This window comes from Parasteatoda tepidariorum, chromosome 6 (genome assembly GCF_982258835.1).
Source record: "Parasteatoda tepidariorum strain Cologne lab strain chromosome 6, Ptep-v5.0, whole genome shotgun sequence".
In the NCBI taxonomy this organism is placed as follows: domain Eukaryota; kingdom Metazoa; phylum Arthropoda; class Arachnida; order Araneae; family Theridiidae; genus Parasteatoda; species Parasteatoda tepidariorum.
The window spans coordinates 30,881,809-30,894,283 of NC_141760.1; the positions used below are offsets into that span (position 1 = coordinate 30,881,809).

General features: G+C 30.4%; 1 protein-coding gene across 4 annotated transcripts in view; it reads right to left on the reverse strand.

Annotated features, from left to right (window-relative positions):
- Nucleotides 1–5,869: 5,869 nt before the first annotated feature.
- LOC107439600 (uncharacterized) overlaps nucleotides 5,870–12,475 on the reverse strand; it is a 104,994-nt gene continuing 98,388 nt past the window's right edge. For all 4 annotated transcript variants that reach the window (XM_016052252.4, XM_016052256.4, XM_043048633.3 and 1 more), the window contains one exon: nucleotides 5,870–10,307. In XM_016052252.4, coding sequence (XP_015907738.3) covers nucleotides 8,146–10,275 — 2,130 coding nt within the window. In that variant the 5' untranslated portion in view covers nucleotides 10,276–10,307 and the 3' untranslated portion in view covers nucleotides 5,870–8,145. The remainder of the gene's footprint in view (nucleotides 10,308–12,475) is intronic.

Genomic DNA, 12,475 nt, shown 5'->3' on the forward strand with positions numbered 1-12,475 from the left:
TATGAAAAATATTGACATTTGTGGGCAGAATGCATATCTTCCAAGTAAAAATATTACTATATTTTGGGTTTATTACTATACATTACTATATTTAAATTACATTCTAATATTATATTATATTTACTATATGTATTACTATACCATATTAATGAACTAACTTTTTAGATGTAAAGGAACTGCAAAAAACTTAATATTTTTTTGCAACTACGTATTTCTGCCTCTGAAGATAAAGAAGTTCTTGAACTTTTTTTTTTTTTTTAATTTTCTAACTAGTTCACACTAACTCCTTTAATTTTAAAATTTACGTTTCTGCCTTTTTTGATGCATTTTTATAATACCAGAAAAACAACGTATTTTATCCATTTTTGAAAGATGATATTGTCATAGGATCTTCATCAAAGAAAAAAAAACTAAGAAATGGAATATTCGAATTAGACTTAATATCAAAATTAATATATAGAGAAATTTTTTTATAAGTATTATAAGTTGATTTTTTTTCTCAGCTCTTGTAAAAGTATTATTTTGTGTTTGTACGATAAGGAACTGGGATATTAAATAGTATGAAACGACTGAACAAATAGATACTCGAAAAAAAGAAAACTGTAAAAGCATTAGGTAAAGGAGCTTAGCGAGCGTATGATGTTGTCCCTACATAAAATGCGCAAAATAAAAAACAGACGACCCTGAATAGCTTTTAATCTAATTATCGGATCTTTACGTTCTAGTACTCAATCTTAATGGTTTGAGGGCGTGACCTCAAATTAGCTAATTGATTAGTGCAGACAATATTTTAAGTTACAAAATCAGACACAAAAATGTACTTTCTCTGAATAAACATTTTTTTTTATTTTGACTGATTCGGATTTCTGGCTCTCAAAATATAGGGAGTAGCCACAATTTGGAAAATATGATCCCAATATTTTGGACCGGAGCGGTTCAAAGTTCGGGCCCCTTATTGTTAATTTCAATTTTTACGTATTTCATCAAATCTCAAAAACATTTTAAACTAATTGAAAATTTTTGCACACAGTTAAAAAATTCATTTATCCAAAGACGATTCCATGCAAAAAAAATAGCTTTTAGTAACTATTTATAATTTTAATTATTTTATTTAAAAATCGCCGAACTTTTTAATTGTGAAATTCTTAGCTGTTTTAAATCATTTTAAATAATTCAATTTTACGTGGCAAAATACGAAATTTGAGCGAAATCGGTCTGCAAGTTTGTGAGAAATTGAATTTTAAAAAATTTCGCATTTTTAAATTTCGATTTCTCAGGAACTAGTCGATCGATTTCACTCAAATTTTGTATTTTGCTAGGTGAAATTCCATTCCTTATAATAATGTAAAAAATTATAAGTTTTACGATTCAAAATTTTTTCGCCCATTACTAAATAAAATAATAATAAATAATTACTAAAACTTATTTTTTGCATGGAAATATCTTCGGAGAAGCGAATTTTATAATTCTATGCAAAAATTTTCAATTTGCTAAGAAGTTCCTGAGATATAGTGAAATACGCAAAAAGTAAAATTCACCTTAAAGGATTCAAGCTTTGACCCACTTTCCTGCCCAAACTTTGGGAGCAATATTTTTCAGAATGCGGCTACCTACTATATTTCGGGGGTCAGATATCCAAATCCGTCGAGAAATAAAAGGTATATTGCTCGAATAGTCGGCCGAATATTCCTGAAAAATCGAATTTTAAATATACTTTTTAATGTATTGATCTTTTTGGTTATTAAATTGGCAAAACTTTTTATACTTATTCTTTCAATTAATATTGACAATTGTGATGTCACAATTGTAATTTACAAAGCTGAGTTTATATGATTACAATTACACTGAAAGTGTAGAACAGATTATTTCTTAATATGTACTATTTCTATTTGTTTATCTCCCTAATAGAGAGCAGCACCAGTCATTAAAAATTGTAACTGTTATTTACAGATGAGTAGATGAAGCAGTTAAGAAAATCACATATTAGGCGAGTTCTTTTTACTTTCTCTTGTCATTAGTTTTTTGTTATCAACACTTACAAATAAAATATTTACATATTTCTTTTAATTATTAAATGTGTAGAAAATATAACAGATCATGAATGCACAATTAACTGGAAAATAAACCCCATCTATAAATATAATAAAATAAAGAATTTGTGCGCTTCTGAACACCGAATTGGGGTAAACCGTAGGCTCCAAAATTATAACATTCAATATGAATCTAAATCTGTACAATTGTAAATGTATTACAAAGCCCGATTTCCCATATTTTAATTATATTTTTTATTCTGTATTGTTAAATTATTTTTATTCATTATGTCAGGTTATCTGAAAGATCTACGCTATAGTGGTAACATAGGCGGTCACGACAATAAATTGGTAATTCTAAAGTTATCTGAAAGCGCGTGTTTATTTCGTTTGAAGTGATGCTTTTAAAATGTGAGGCTATAAAACTAAATAATTTAAAATCAACGAAAATTGAAACTTTTAAAAAAAGTTTTCTATTGAAAAGCAAAATTAATGGAGAAATGATAATTCGTTTAAGAAAAGTTTAAAAAAAAACCATTATTATTGAGAACAATGATAATAAACTTTTGTAATAGTTACTGATTGAAGTAAAATAATAAGCTATATACTAAAAGCTAAAATTACTGGAGAAATGGTACTAATTCGTTTAAGTGCGCGTGAAAATTCGACAAAACTATTATTTACAACAATGATGCTTAGTTAATTTTGGTAATAGGTACGAGCTGAAATAAAAATAAGCTATGGGCTAAAAAGTAAAATTAAAGGAGAAAATGTGCTTAGTTGTTTTGGAGAATCGTAAAAGTCGCCACGCCAATTTGGTTTGGTGCCAGTATTTTTTATTAAAGCTGCACCAGTTCTGTATATTTTTTAAGATAGATACTGAGGAAATATGTTTTTTTTACAGTCCCTCTAAGTTACAAGAGAAAGCAGCTTCATTATAGTAATTTTTAAATATCATTGAGTTGCCAAGAGCAACAGCATTTTGTTAAATGATACCGAATGCAGTTGATCTTTATCTTGCTGGGCTGAACGACTAAGTTCGTGTTTTGCTTAATCTAATAACGTAAAGCCACCGAGGACAACAAATTATAGTAAATAAAGAAATAATGGAATTATTTTAGCATTATTATTTGTGTCGGTATTTGTTTTGTGTATAATTTTGTAGTGTTGTTCAGTACTGACTTATTGAGTATTTCGCTAGTATATAATATAATTCCTATATTTTATTATAAATAATAACATGCAAGCTAATTAGCCGACCCATAACAAATGTTAGCTTCACATCAGTATATAACAAACAATCATCTTAGGGAGAAAAAAAATCTTAATTTTATTGAAGAAAATAATTTTAAAAATTCAAATCTTATTGAATTTCTTTTAAATTTTTTTTTTAACTCGTTTTGTAGAACATCCAGTCATGAGCAAAATTGCCTAAAATAAACAGTTGCGAATTTTATTACAATAATTTCTTTTTCGCTTTTTTACTTTTATAGTAATTGAAATGAAAAAAATTATAATAATTGGGAGTCTTAAAAAAAATGCCATTTTAGTTTTTATTTAGTTCTTCCAAAAACTAATCGGAAAATTTTTTATAATTTAATTAAATTTCTAGTACTTACATTTTTTTAAAAGTATTTTATTTTTTGTAAATCTGTTAGACAACAAAATGTACCTCAAGTTGTTATAAATAATATTGATATTATTATGCTGTACTTATTCTTAACAAAAATCAATTTTATATACAATATGGATTCAGTTTTCTCGCTAACATTTATTGAAATAAAAAAAATTGCTACTGAAAATGTATTTTTAGTGCATAAAAAATTTTTTAATTTACTTCGAACTTACCTAACATATGGCATGTTCAGAAATGCTTATTGTTTCCCTAATGCGAATTATGTAAGAGAGAAATACTTATTAGATTCCACAATTTGCCTGATTGCCATGTTATTAGTTTTGTTTTTCTGAATTCGGCTTCTAATATATTTTGTATTATTATTTTGTAAAATAGTAATTTTGAGAAGTTAATCAAACTAATTTCGTTGTTTCATTATTATTCTATAAATGTAAATAATTGGTTCGTTCAAATATATTTTAAATTCTAGTTACGAATAAAATCTTGGAAATTTAAATATACAGAGATCTTTCTAGAAAATGAGGGTATTTTTAGAGGGAATATTGAATTTCTTCCACAGAGGTTCCCTTCCAACGTATTCCTTCTCTCCGAGTTTAATGAGACAATTTCCGAGAAAGATCGGACTATTATTAAATAAAATATAATAAAATAGCATGTCTTGAAAATAGGCGTCTATTTTTGAAGAGCCTTGAGCATGTCGACTGTTGTTTCCTATTTGTAAATTGGTAAAGTGAACGAAGCTTTTAATTAGGTAAGATCGGTATATTAGTTTGAAAGTTAAAAGGGTTTTAAGCACAAAAGAAAATTTTTTGTAATATTACCCATTTCCGCCTGTAACACTGCTATCTAAAAAATGTAAGGCATTGTTTCCTGTGTATATTTTCATACTGAATTGATAGACCCAAAACAGAAATCAAAATGATAAATAAAAATAGTTAGGAAGTAATAAGGGTTTTGTGCATAATATAAAATGTTCTTTAGTTACATTTTTATATGTTGCTTTTTGAGAGTTCTTAAAAATCGGGAAACTTACTGTCTTACGTAAGCACAGCCAATGCCCAATCCTTCCCACTAGTCAGCGAAAATAAGCAAATCACAGACTCCCTCTCAAGTTTTACGCAAGATAATTACCCCCCCCCCCTCTTGGTTCAACTTTGACATTTACTTAATTCATCTAATTCCGGGATTAATTCAAATAAAAAGATATAATTTTGTATTAAACATAGTTTATGTTTCAACCCTAGCAGCGAAATAACTTGGGCCCTCATTGGACCAATATTCTCGAATCTTGGACCAATAAGGGTTCAAAGGACCGATATTTTTCCGATATAGGCCCTATATAGAATTGTCCGATTCACCCCGATATCTTACTGCCACTACAACCAATATCGCCCCTACATAGAATTGTCAGAGTAACCTTTTGCTTACGGCTGGTTGTGGACCGCGTGTGATGGTATAACATTGAACACCATAAGCAATGGTTAATTTAACCCTTTGTTTACGCCTGGTACAACATGTGGACCGCACGTGATGGTGGAACAACGTAAATAAGGGTTAATTCAATTTTTTGCTTATGGTGCTTAGTATAATGAAACAATTTTGGTTCACTTATTGTACCAGTCGTAGGCAGAATGTTAAACCGATATTTTACAATTGTTATTTAGCCAATATAGCCCTGTATAGACATTGCATAGAACCAATAATAAAAAATCTGGACATCCCAATATTAGTCCCTCGGAGCATGTTCTGAGCCCAACTGGGGCAAAGGTATAATTGTTGCTAGGGTATTCATTCTATAGAATTTTGAGTAGAATGGTTTTTTAAGAAATGATTTGTGTTTTCTTTTTAAAAAAATTTTTTTTTTCTTCCTGGATTTAACTTTTATTCCTTATTTGAAACTTTTCCACGTGCAATTTCTTTTGTTTAATTTTTCCTTTTGCCTTTTGAGAAAATTTTTATAATAAAGGGATTTTAATGTCGTACGTAAGCATTGATCATGCCCCATTCTTCACCCTTGTCAGCAAAAATAAGCAAATCACAAACTCCCCTTAAGTGCTTATGTACTGTTTGAAAGACCCCAAATGTTAAAATGTATAACTTAGCCTTAAAAAATTACACCATTAAACAATTAATGGCATTTCAATTAAAAAAAAGCAATTGAAAATGAAAAACATATTTGTTTTTGGTCAGAAAACAAAGCCTAAAGAATTAAAACATTTTATTATATTATACAAAATGAGTGGTTGCTTTGTGGATAAAATCTATCCAATAACTAGCGAGATATTGCTTACAAATATTACAAAAATTTACATCATTTTTTTACATACAACGAAGATTTTTGGAACTATACATTTGGGCACAGCATTTATGATAAAACTTTATTGATAATTTAAGTAGTTCTTCATAGCATTAACGTATATGTCGTAGTATATAAAGAGTAATGAAATGTAGTGTATAAAAGTTAAAGTAAACTGCATTAAACATAACAATTTCATCAGATCGCATTTTAAGCATGCTTAGGTTGATCAAAAATTAATACACTTCAGTTATTTTACAATTATTTTTATAGTAGAACATAAGGAAACATAGCTCATAGAATTTTATCTACCTAAAAGCTAAAATTACTTGCGTACAGTGTGTTCTATAATTACCACACTTAGTATATGTATTTTCCTTAAAAAGACAGAAGTCATTTGGACTAGCCCGCATTAGGGAGCTTAAATAGATACTTAAGAAAAATTAAAATGAAATCAAAATCAGACTAGTTATTATAAAATTCTATCAATACCAAATGTGGTTACATATTGGTTTATTTGTCTAAATAAATTTAAAAGTGCTACTGAAAAATTTTAGTGGATAAAATTGTTATTATGGAAGCGACAAAAAACTGTGCTATAGATCTAAAACTTTTAAATTTTTAATTCGTATTATTTTTAATCATTAGTTTTGATTTTGTGCTAATAGGGCAACAATTGTCGCAAATACGTTTAAAATTTCAAGGCAAGCTTTAATTTGCTCAGAATTAAAACTTCTAGGTAATCCGTAATTCTTTTTTATTCATTTTGTGCTAGAACAACAATTGTTGCTAATCGGCTTATAATTTCAAAGCAAGTTTTAATTCTCTGGAATCTAACTTCAGATCAATAATTCGTATTATATTTAACTAGATTTATTGCTAATAGGAAAATAATTCTCGTTTAAATTTCAAGGTAAGTTGTAGTTTGCATAAAAACATAGTATTATTTTTATTGACATAGTATTATTGACACATAAAGACATAGTATTATTGACACATAGTATTATTTTTTTTCAATTTCGTAATTGAATGTTCGCTATGTTATGTTCATTGCAATGTAAAGCGTAATTAATTCCAATTTGGCCAGCATAAAAAAATAGACACAAATTGTATTTAGAGAACATTTTGTATTTCCTTAAAATAAAAAAGTACCAAACGTAAAAAAAAAGTTGCCTTCATATATTACGAGGGGCGTGGGCATATATTAGTCTATAGTTCGTATGGGCATATAGTATATACATTAGCGCAGTGGTTCCCAATTTTTTACGTAATTTCTACGGAACCCTAAATGATCGAGCATCTTTTGGCGGAACCCCAAACATATAAATAACATTTATAAGCAGCCGTGAAAAAATTGACAAAAGAATGACTACCAATTATTTTAATAATATTTAATGTAAAGAATGAAATTTTTTTCAGTAATCGTTTTATCAATAAAATTCTTAAAATAGGTTTTAGGTCTAACAGTTGAATTCGCGAACTTGGTGTAGTATTTAGTCTATTTCTGAATTTGTTTTTGATGCATACGTTGGCTAAAAATGAATAAAATAAGCTGAATTATGGTTTTCGAAAAGGAACCTTTATTAACCTTGAAAATAGTTGTCAGAGAAACATAATTCGTTATTCTTGAATTTATTTTATTTTGAATTAAAAAGTTCGACGAAAAATACTGATGAAATTTTTTTATAATTTTTTTTTTTTTTTTACTGACATTTTGCTTAAATAAATTCATAAAAATCAGTCAAACTATCAAATAAATTACCGTTCATTGTTTTGATATAAATATAATTACAAGTTTCAAAAATTTTTAATGTAAAAAATTTAAACTCTCGGAACCCCTGCGACCCTTCCAAGAAACTCTAGTTGGGAACCACTGCATTATCGTATAAACTTGTTTCTGCATTTAATTAAAATAATGAAATATGAGAAGTGTAAATTATTAAAAAAAACTGTAAAATAGTTTTATAATAATTTAAGTATTTTAAAGTATCCAAATGTCCTATATAATATAAAAGCTCACTAGATATAAAATTCTAAGTATCACAAAAATAAAGAATTTAAGTAACTTTTAAAAAATAAACAGAGATTCACAACATATACACAGATAAGACTCGGTACATTTCGAGAACTTAACTCTACATATTGCACTTAGGACTATTCAGCAAACAATAACCAGTTAACTTTTAGCGTCTTTTAACTCTATAAAGTTGAGATATATCATAATATAATCTCTCTGGTTCATCTTTTCGCAAAGCTCTAAATGCTACATCATCTCGAACGACATCTGGATTTCCCCTTGGATGGCATAATGGTTGTGGGCAATTCGATGGAATTGCGTGCAAGTAGTCAGTAAACACTTTCTGTGGTGGAGGAGGCCTCAAAGGTATCCCAAAAGGTGGCTGTGGATCGGGTATTTTACTTTTCTTCCCAAAATAATGTTTTCTATATGATAAATCATCATATTCCACGTCTGGACAATCCATAAAAAGAATATCTTTTCCAGAAGGAACTGTTGGAGTAAAATGGGAAGAGCATAGCATATAAGTTATGCTGTTCTTTGTCGCGTTTGATGACGATGTTGTTGCACATTTCTTAAGTTTTCTCAAAGCCATATCATCGGCTAATCTGTCAGGTAATCCAGATCTGCGAAATGGAGGAGCACGTTGATGCGTTTCATAAGGATTGTGAAACATTGGACTCAAAGTTTCGTAAATAGTGTCACTTTTACTTCTTTTAAGTTTTCGATTTGTTTGGTGAAATGCCTTTTGGTGCGCAGTAGGTAAATCTCTGCGTTCAGCTCGATCTAGAAGATCAACGTCACTTAAATTACACTTCTCATACATGTCTTCAAGTTCGCGAATTTCTTTCTCTGTTGTTCGTTTGGATTTACGGTTGCAGTTTAAATCGTTGCTGCTCGATGCAACGGAAGATTTTGATGATGAGTCGGAAACAGTGGCACTAGTCGATGATGATGATTCCATGTCGTCGCTTTTTTCAGAATTGTCTCCTTCAGGAGACATCAGTCCGTCACTGTCTGTGCTCTTTTCAGACGCTTCAGTAATAACAACAAATGGTCTTTCGAACTTTGGATTTTTCTTTAGAGATTCTGAGGCTCTTGACGGAGTCCTTCTGATTGGCGAGCCACCATTATCAGATACATTACACGAATTATAGGGTTTGTAAGAAATTTCATTGCGCCGGCTTTCAGCCCGACATAAGCTCTGGTGATTCTTTTTTGGTTTGTTGCTGGCAGATCCATTATTTATATGCTCTCCTATAAGTCCAAGTTTACCGTATCGGACTTGACTAGGCTGATATCCATTGATATCGGTATCGTCTCTAGAATGTGATATGTGCCTTGCACCATTTTTTACCCGTAAAGACTCTCCTTGATGTATATAGGCAGGATACACACCAGAACTTCGTCCCGAATCATGCCGGCTGAGATTGGGTCTTTGACAATTTATATCAGGGTAATGAACACTCGGGCAAGAGCAGAGACGCTCGCCAACAGCAACAGAATCAGAACGACTGGGGAACGAATCTGCTTCTAAACTAGGACTTGAAGTTATAGATTGCGAGCTCAGACCAGAATCCAGAGGAGAAGGAGGTGAAAGTAGCCTTTGGTTTGTAAACACTTCCTCTGGAACAAAAGGCCACTGTTGCCAGTGTTCATTATTGGTGCCGTTATGGTAATAAACAGGAGAACAAGGACTTAGGCTGTTTTGGGGCGAATCATAATAAATTTCTTCTGGATGATGATATCTATTATTGTAAACATCAAAATTCGACACCATCGGTCTCTGAGAAGATCTATCATAGTGTTGAGAAAGGTAGACATCGTGATTATTATTACGTGGCTCAACGTACGAAAACCTCTTGCTCAGTTTATCTTTGGACGTGGGCCAATGCCTCGATCTGTCGCCGTAAAGTTGCCTGTCATCATGATAGTAAGGCTCATTGTCATAAGCATCCGTTTGTAGTTTTGTCAATCGGTTATTAGAATAATGCATGTTGTGATCGTTATCGAAGTATTGCATTGGCGGATGGGAGTTTTCAATCAGTTGGCTGCCGTATACAATGGGCTTGTTCTTCAGAGTCATTCTGTCTGGCTTGCACGCGTGCGATAATGGTGATAGGGAAGGTTCTGAAAGTGCTAAGTTTCGGCGTCTTTCACCGTTGAGGGCAAAGTTATTGAATGCGTTGTTTAGTGGCTCTTCGTAGTAGACGTAAGAAGATTTTCGATGCTTCGGTACGTAATTCTCAGGACGGTACTGGAAATCTTCCTGGTAATATGCTGCTAATCTTGCCATAACTTAAAATACCGTGAAAGTGAAGTGAAAGCCTACAACAAAAAGGATACAATTAGTCACCAAAAAAAATAAGAAAAGAAAAAATATTTTACATCATGTAAATTCATAATAAAATAAGTTACAAATTATGAAACTATGACCATTTACATTTTCGTTGAGTTTGGAAACTTAATTTAATAGCAATAATATACATATTTTAAGGTCGGATTAGAGAGGGCTACTGGAGCAAAAAGGATATCTAAAATTTATGAAATGATCCATCCCTGGTACAGTATTACAGGTTGTTTCACAATAATCACCTTTAATATATATTTTAATAATGCTCGTCAAAAAGGAAGTAAAATGAAAATAAGCATAATTGGGATCGCAAGTTAATCTTTTAACGATAAAAAAATGCAACCGAAATCTGGCAAATTAAAATTTAGGTAGGTGGCATTAAAAATATCATACGAGGGACAAAGAAATTGAAAGATGATTATTAGAAAAAACTTCAAGTTTCAACCAGCAATCAAGCAGGTTTTGAATTTCGTCTTCCTCATTAGTGATTCGCCATTTTTAAATGGCGTTTTCTTTTTATCTTCGCTTAAATAATACTCTGCGACCTCTAATGTGTATCATACCTAAATTTCACTTTGATATGCGAAGTATTCTAAAAACATATATAATGGGTGATGGTTACTAAACACACAGATTATTTATCCATTTTTTTATAATTTGTTTTTGTATATACACATTTGGCATTGTACACATCCCACTACTGAACACATTGAGAGCATTACTCAGCACATTGTACGCATTACTCAACGAACAGTACAAATTTGCCATTGTGCTCATATGTATAAAATATTTTATTTTATTTTATAACCGTCGTTGAACACCCGACCCAATTTTGAGTTTACGACTACCAATATCCCTAACGGCTCTGTATCCTTGTACTTTTGAACCCAATCCAGAAGACAAGGGATCTCTTAGATCGAGTTCTGAGATAAACTTGCCTTCGTGGAGGACGTTTTGATGAAATAAACCAGCTATTGCATCATATGGAAAGGAAAACCACTAAAACCTCCCACGGTTAGCCTGACGGTAAGGGGATTCTAAACCATGATCCGGCTACCAATGAGGATATTATCTAATATTGTTTAATTATAACACATTTGGAATTTCAATAAAACCTGCGAAATAAAGAATGGAATTTGTTGACCACTGTGCTTGCCGCAAGCAACTATCAAACCAAAGAAAATGATGTTTATAAAATATATATCAAGTACATGTAGTGAAAAAATAAAGAAAAATTCTTAAAATCAATTAGTCTGCCGAGTTCTTCGAATTAGTCTGCCGAGTTTTGGTAAATAAAAGCAATGACTACTAGAATACCTACTATATTTTATCCAGATAAAACGACTCGCATAAAATTCGAATTACAACAATTAACGTTTAAGCAGCTTAATTAAAGTGCGTACTTCAGTTCCCATTTGGCGTAGTAGAGCCGAGTCTGATTTTAGTGCCATTAAAACTAAATTCAAAGCACTTCGGTTCACACAGCACTTAACAGTTGTATACTAATACTAATAAATTTATGATTACTATTTAAACGAGGAAATTACTTCCGAATTGAATTAGTTGAATTTTTGCGCTTCTAAGTATTACGTTTTTTTATACATGGTTTCTAAGTATTAAAAAACGCTAAGAACAGTTATTTTTTTATGTTTCAGGCTGTATCAAACGAAAATAAAAGGCAACAGAAACGTTAAGCGCAAAATATTGTTGTTAAACAGTTTAACATTTTGTTTTAGGTAATATAGGTATTTTATAATGGAGACGACAAATGCTGCGACCAATAAGTTTTAAACCAATAATCTAAAAATTTTAACAGCAAAAAAGCATTTTTCAATCAAAGCATAAATTTGAAATTGAGTCTCAACCTCTCAATTTTAAAAGGACAATATTTGAAAAATAAAGTATTATTTTTATTTGTTTTAATATAAGTTATTTTTATGTGAAAATTCAATATTGTGTGAAAATTTATTGCATAACAAAAACTTTATACAGCGGGAAGAAAAGTTTTGTTTTATTTTTAATAATCATTTTTGAAAGAAAAAAAACGAAGGAAAGATTAAAAATTTACAGAAATCAAATGTTTCTAAAGAAATCCTTGTATCCAGATCTAGAACATTAATTTAAAAATATAATATGATTACAA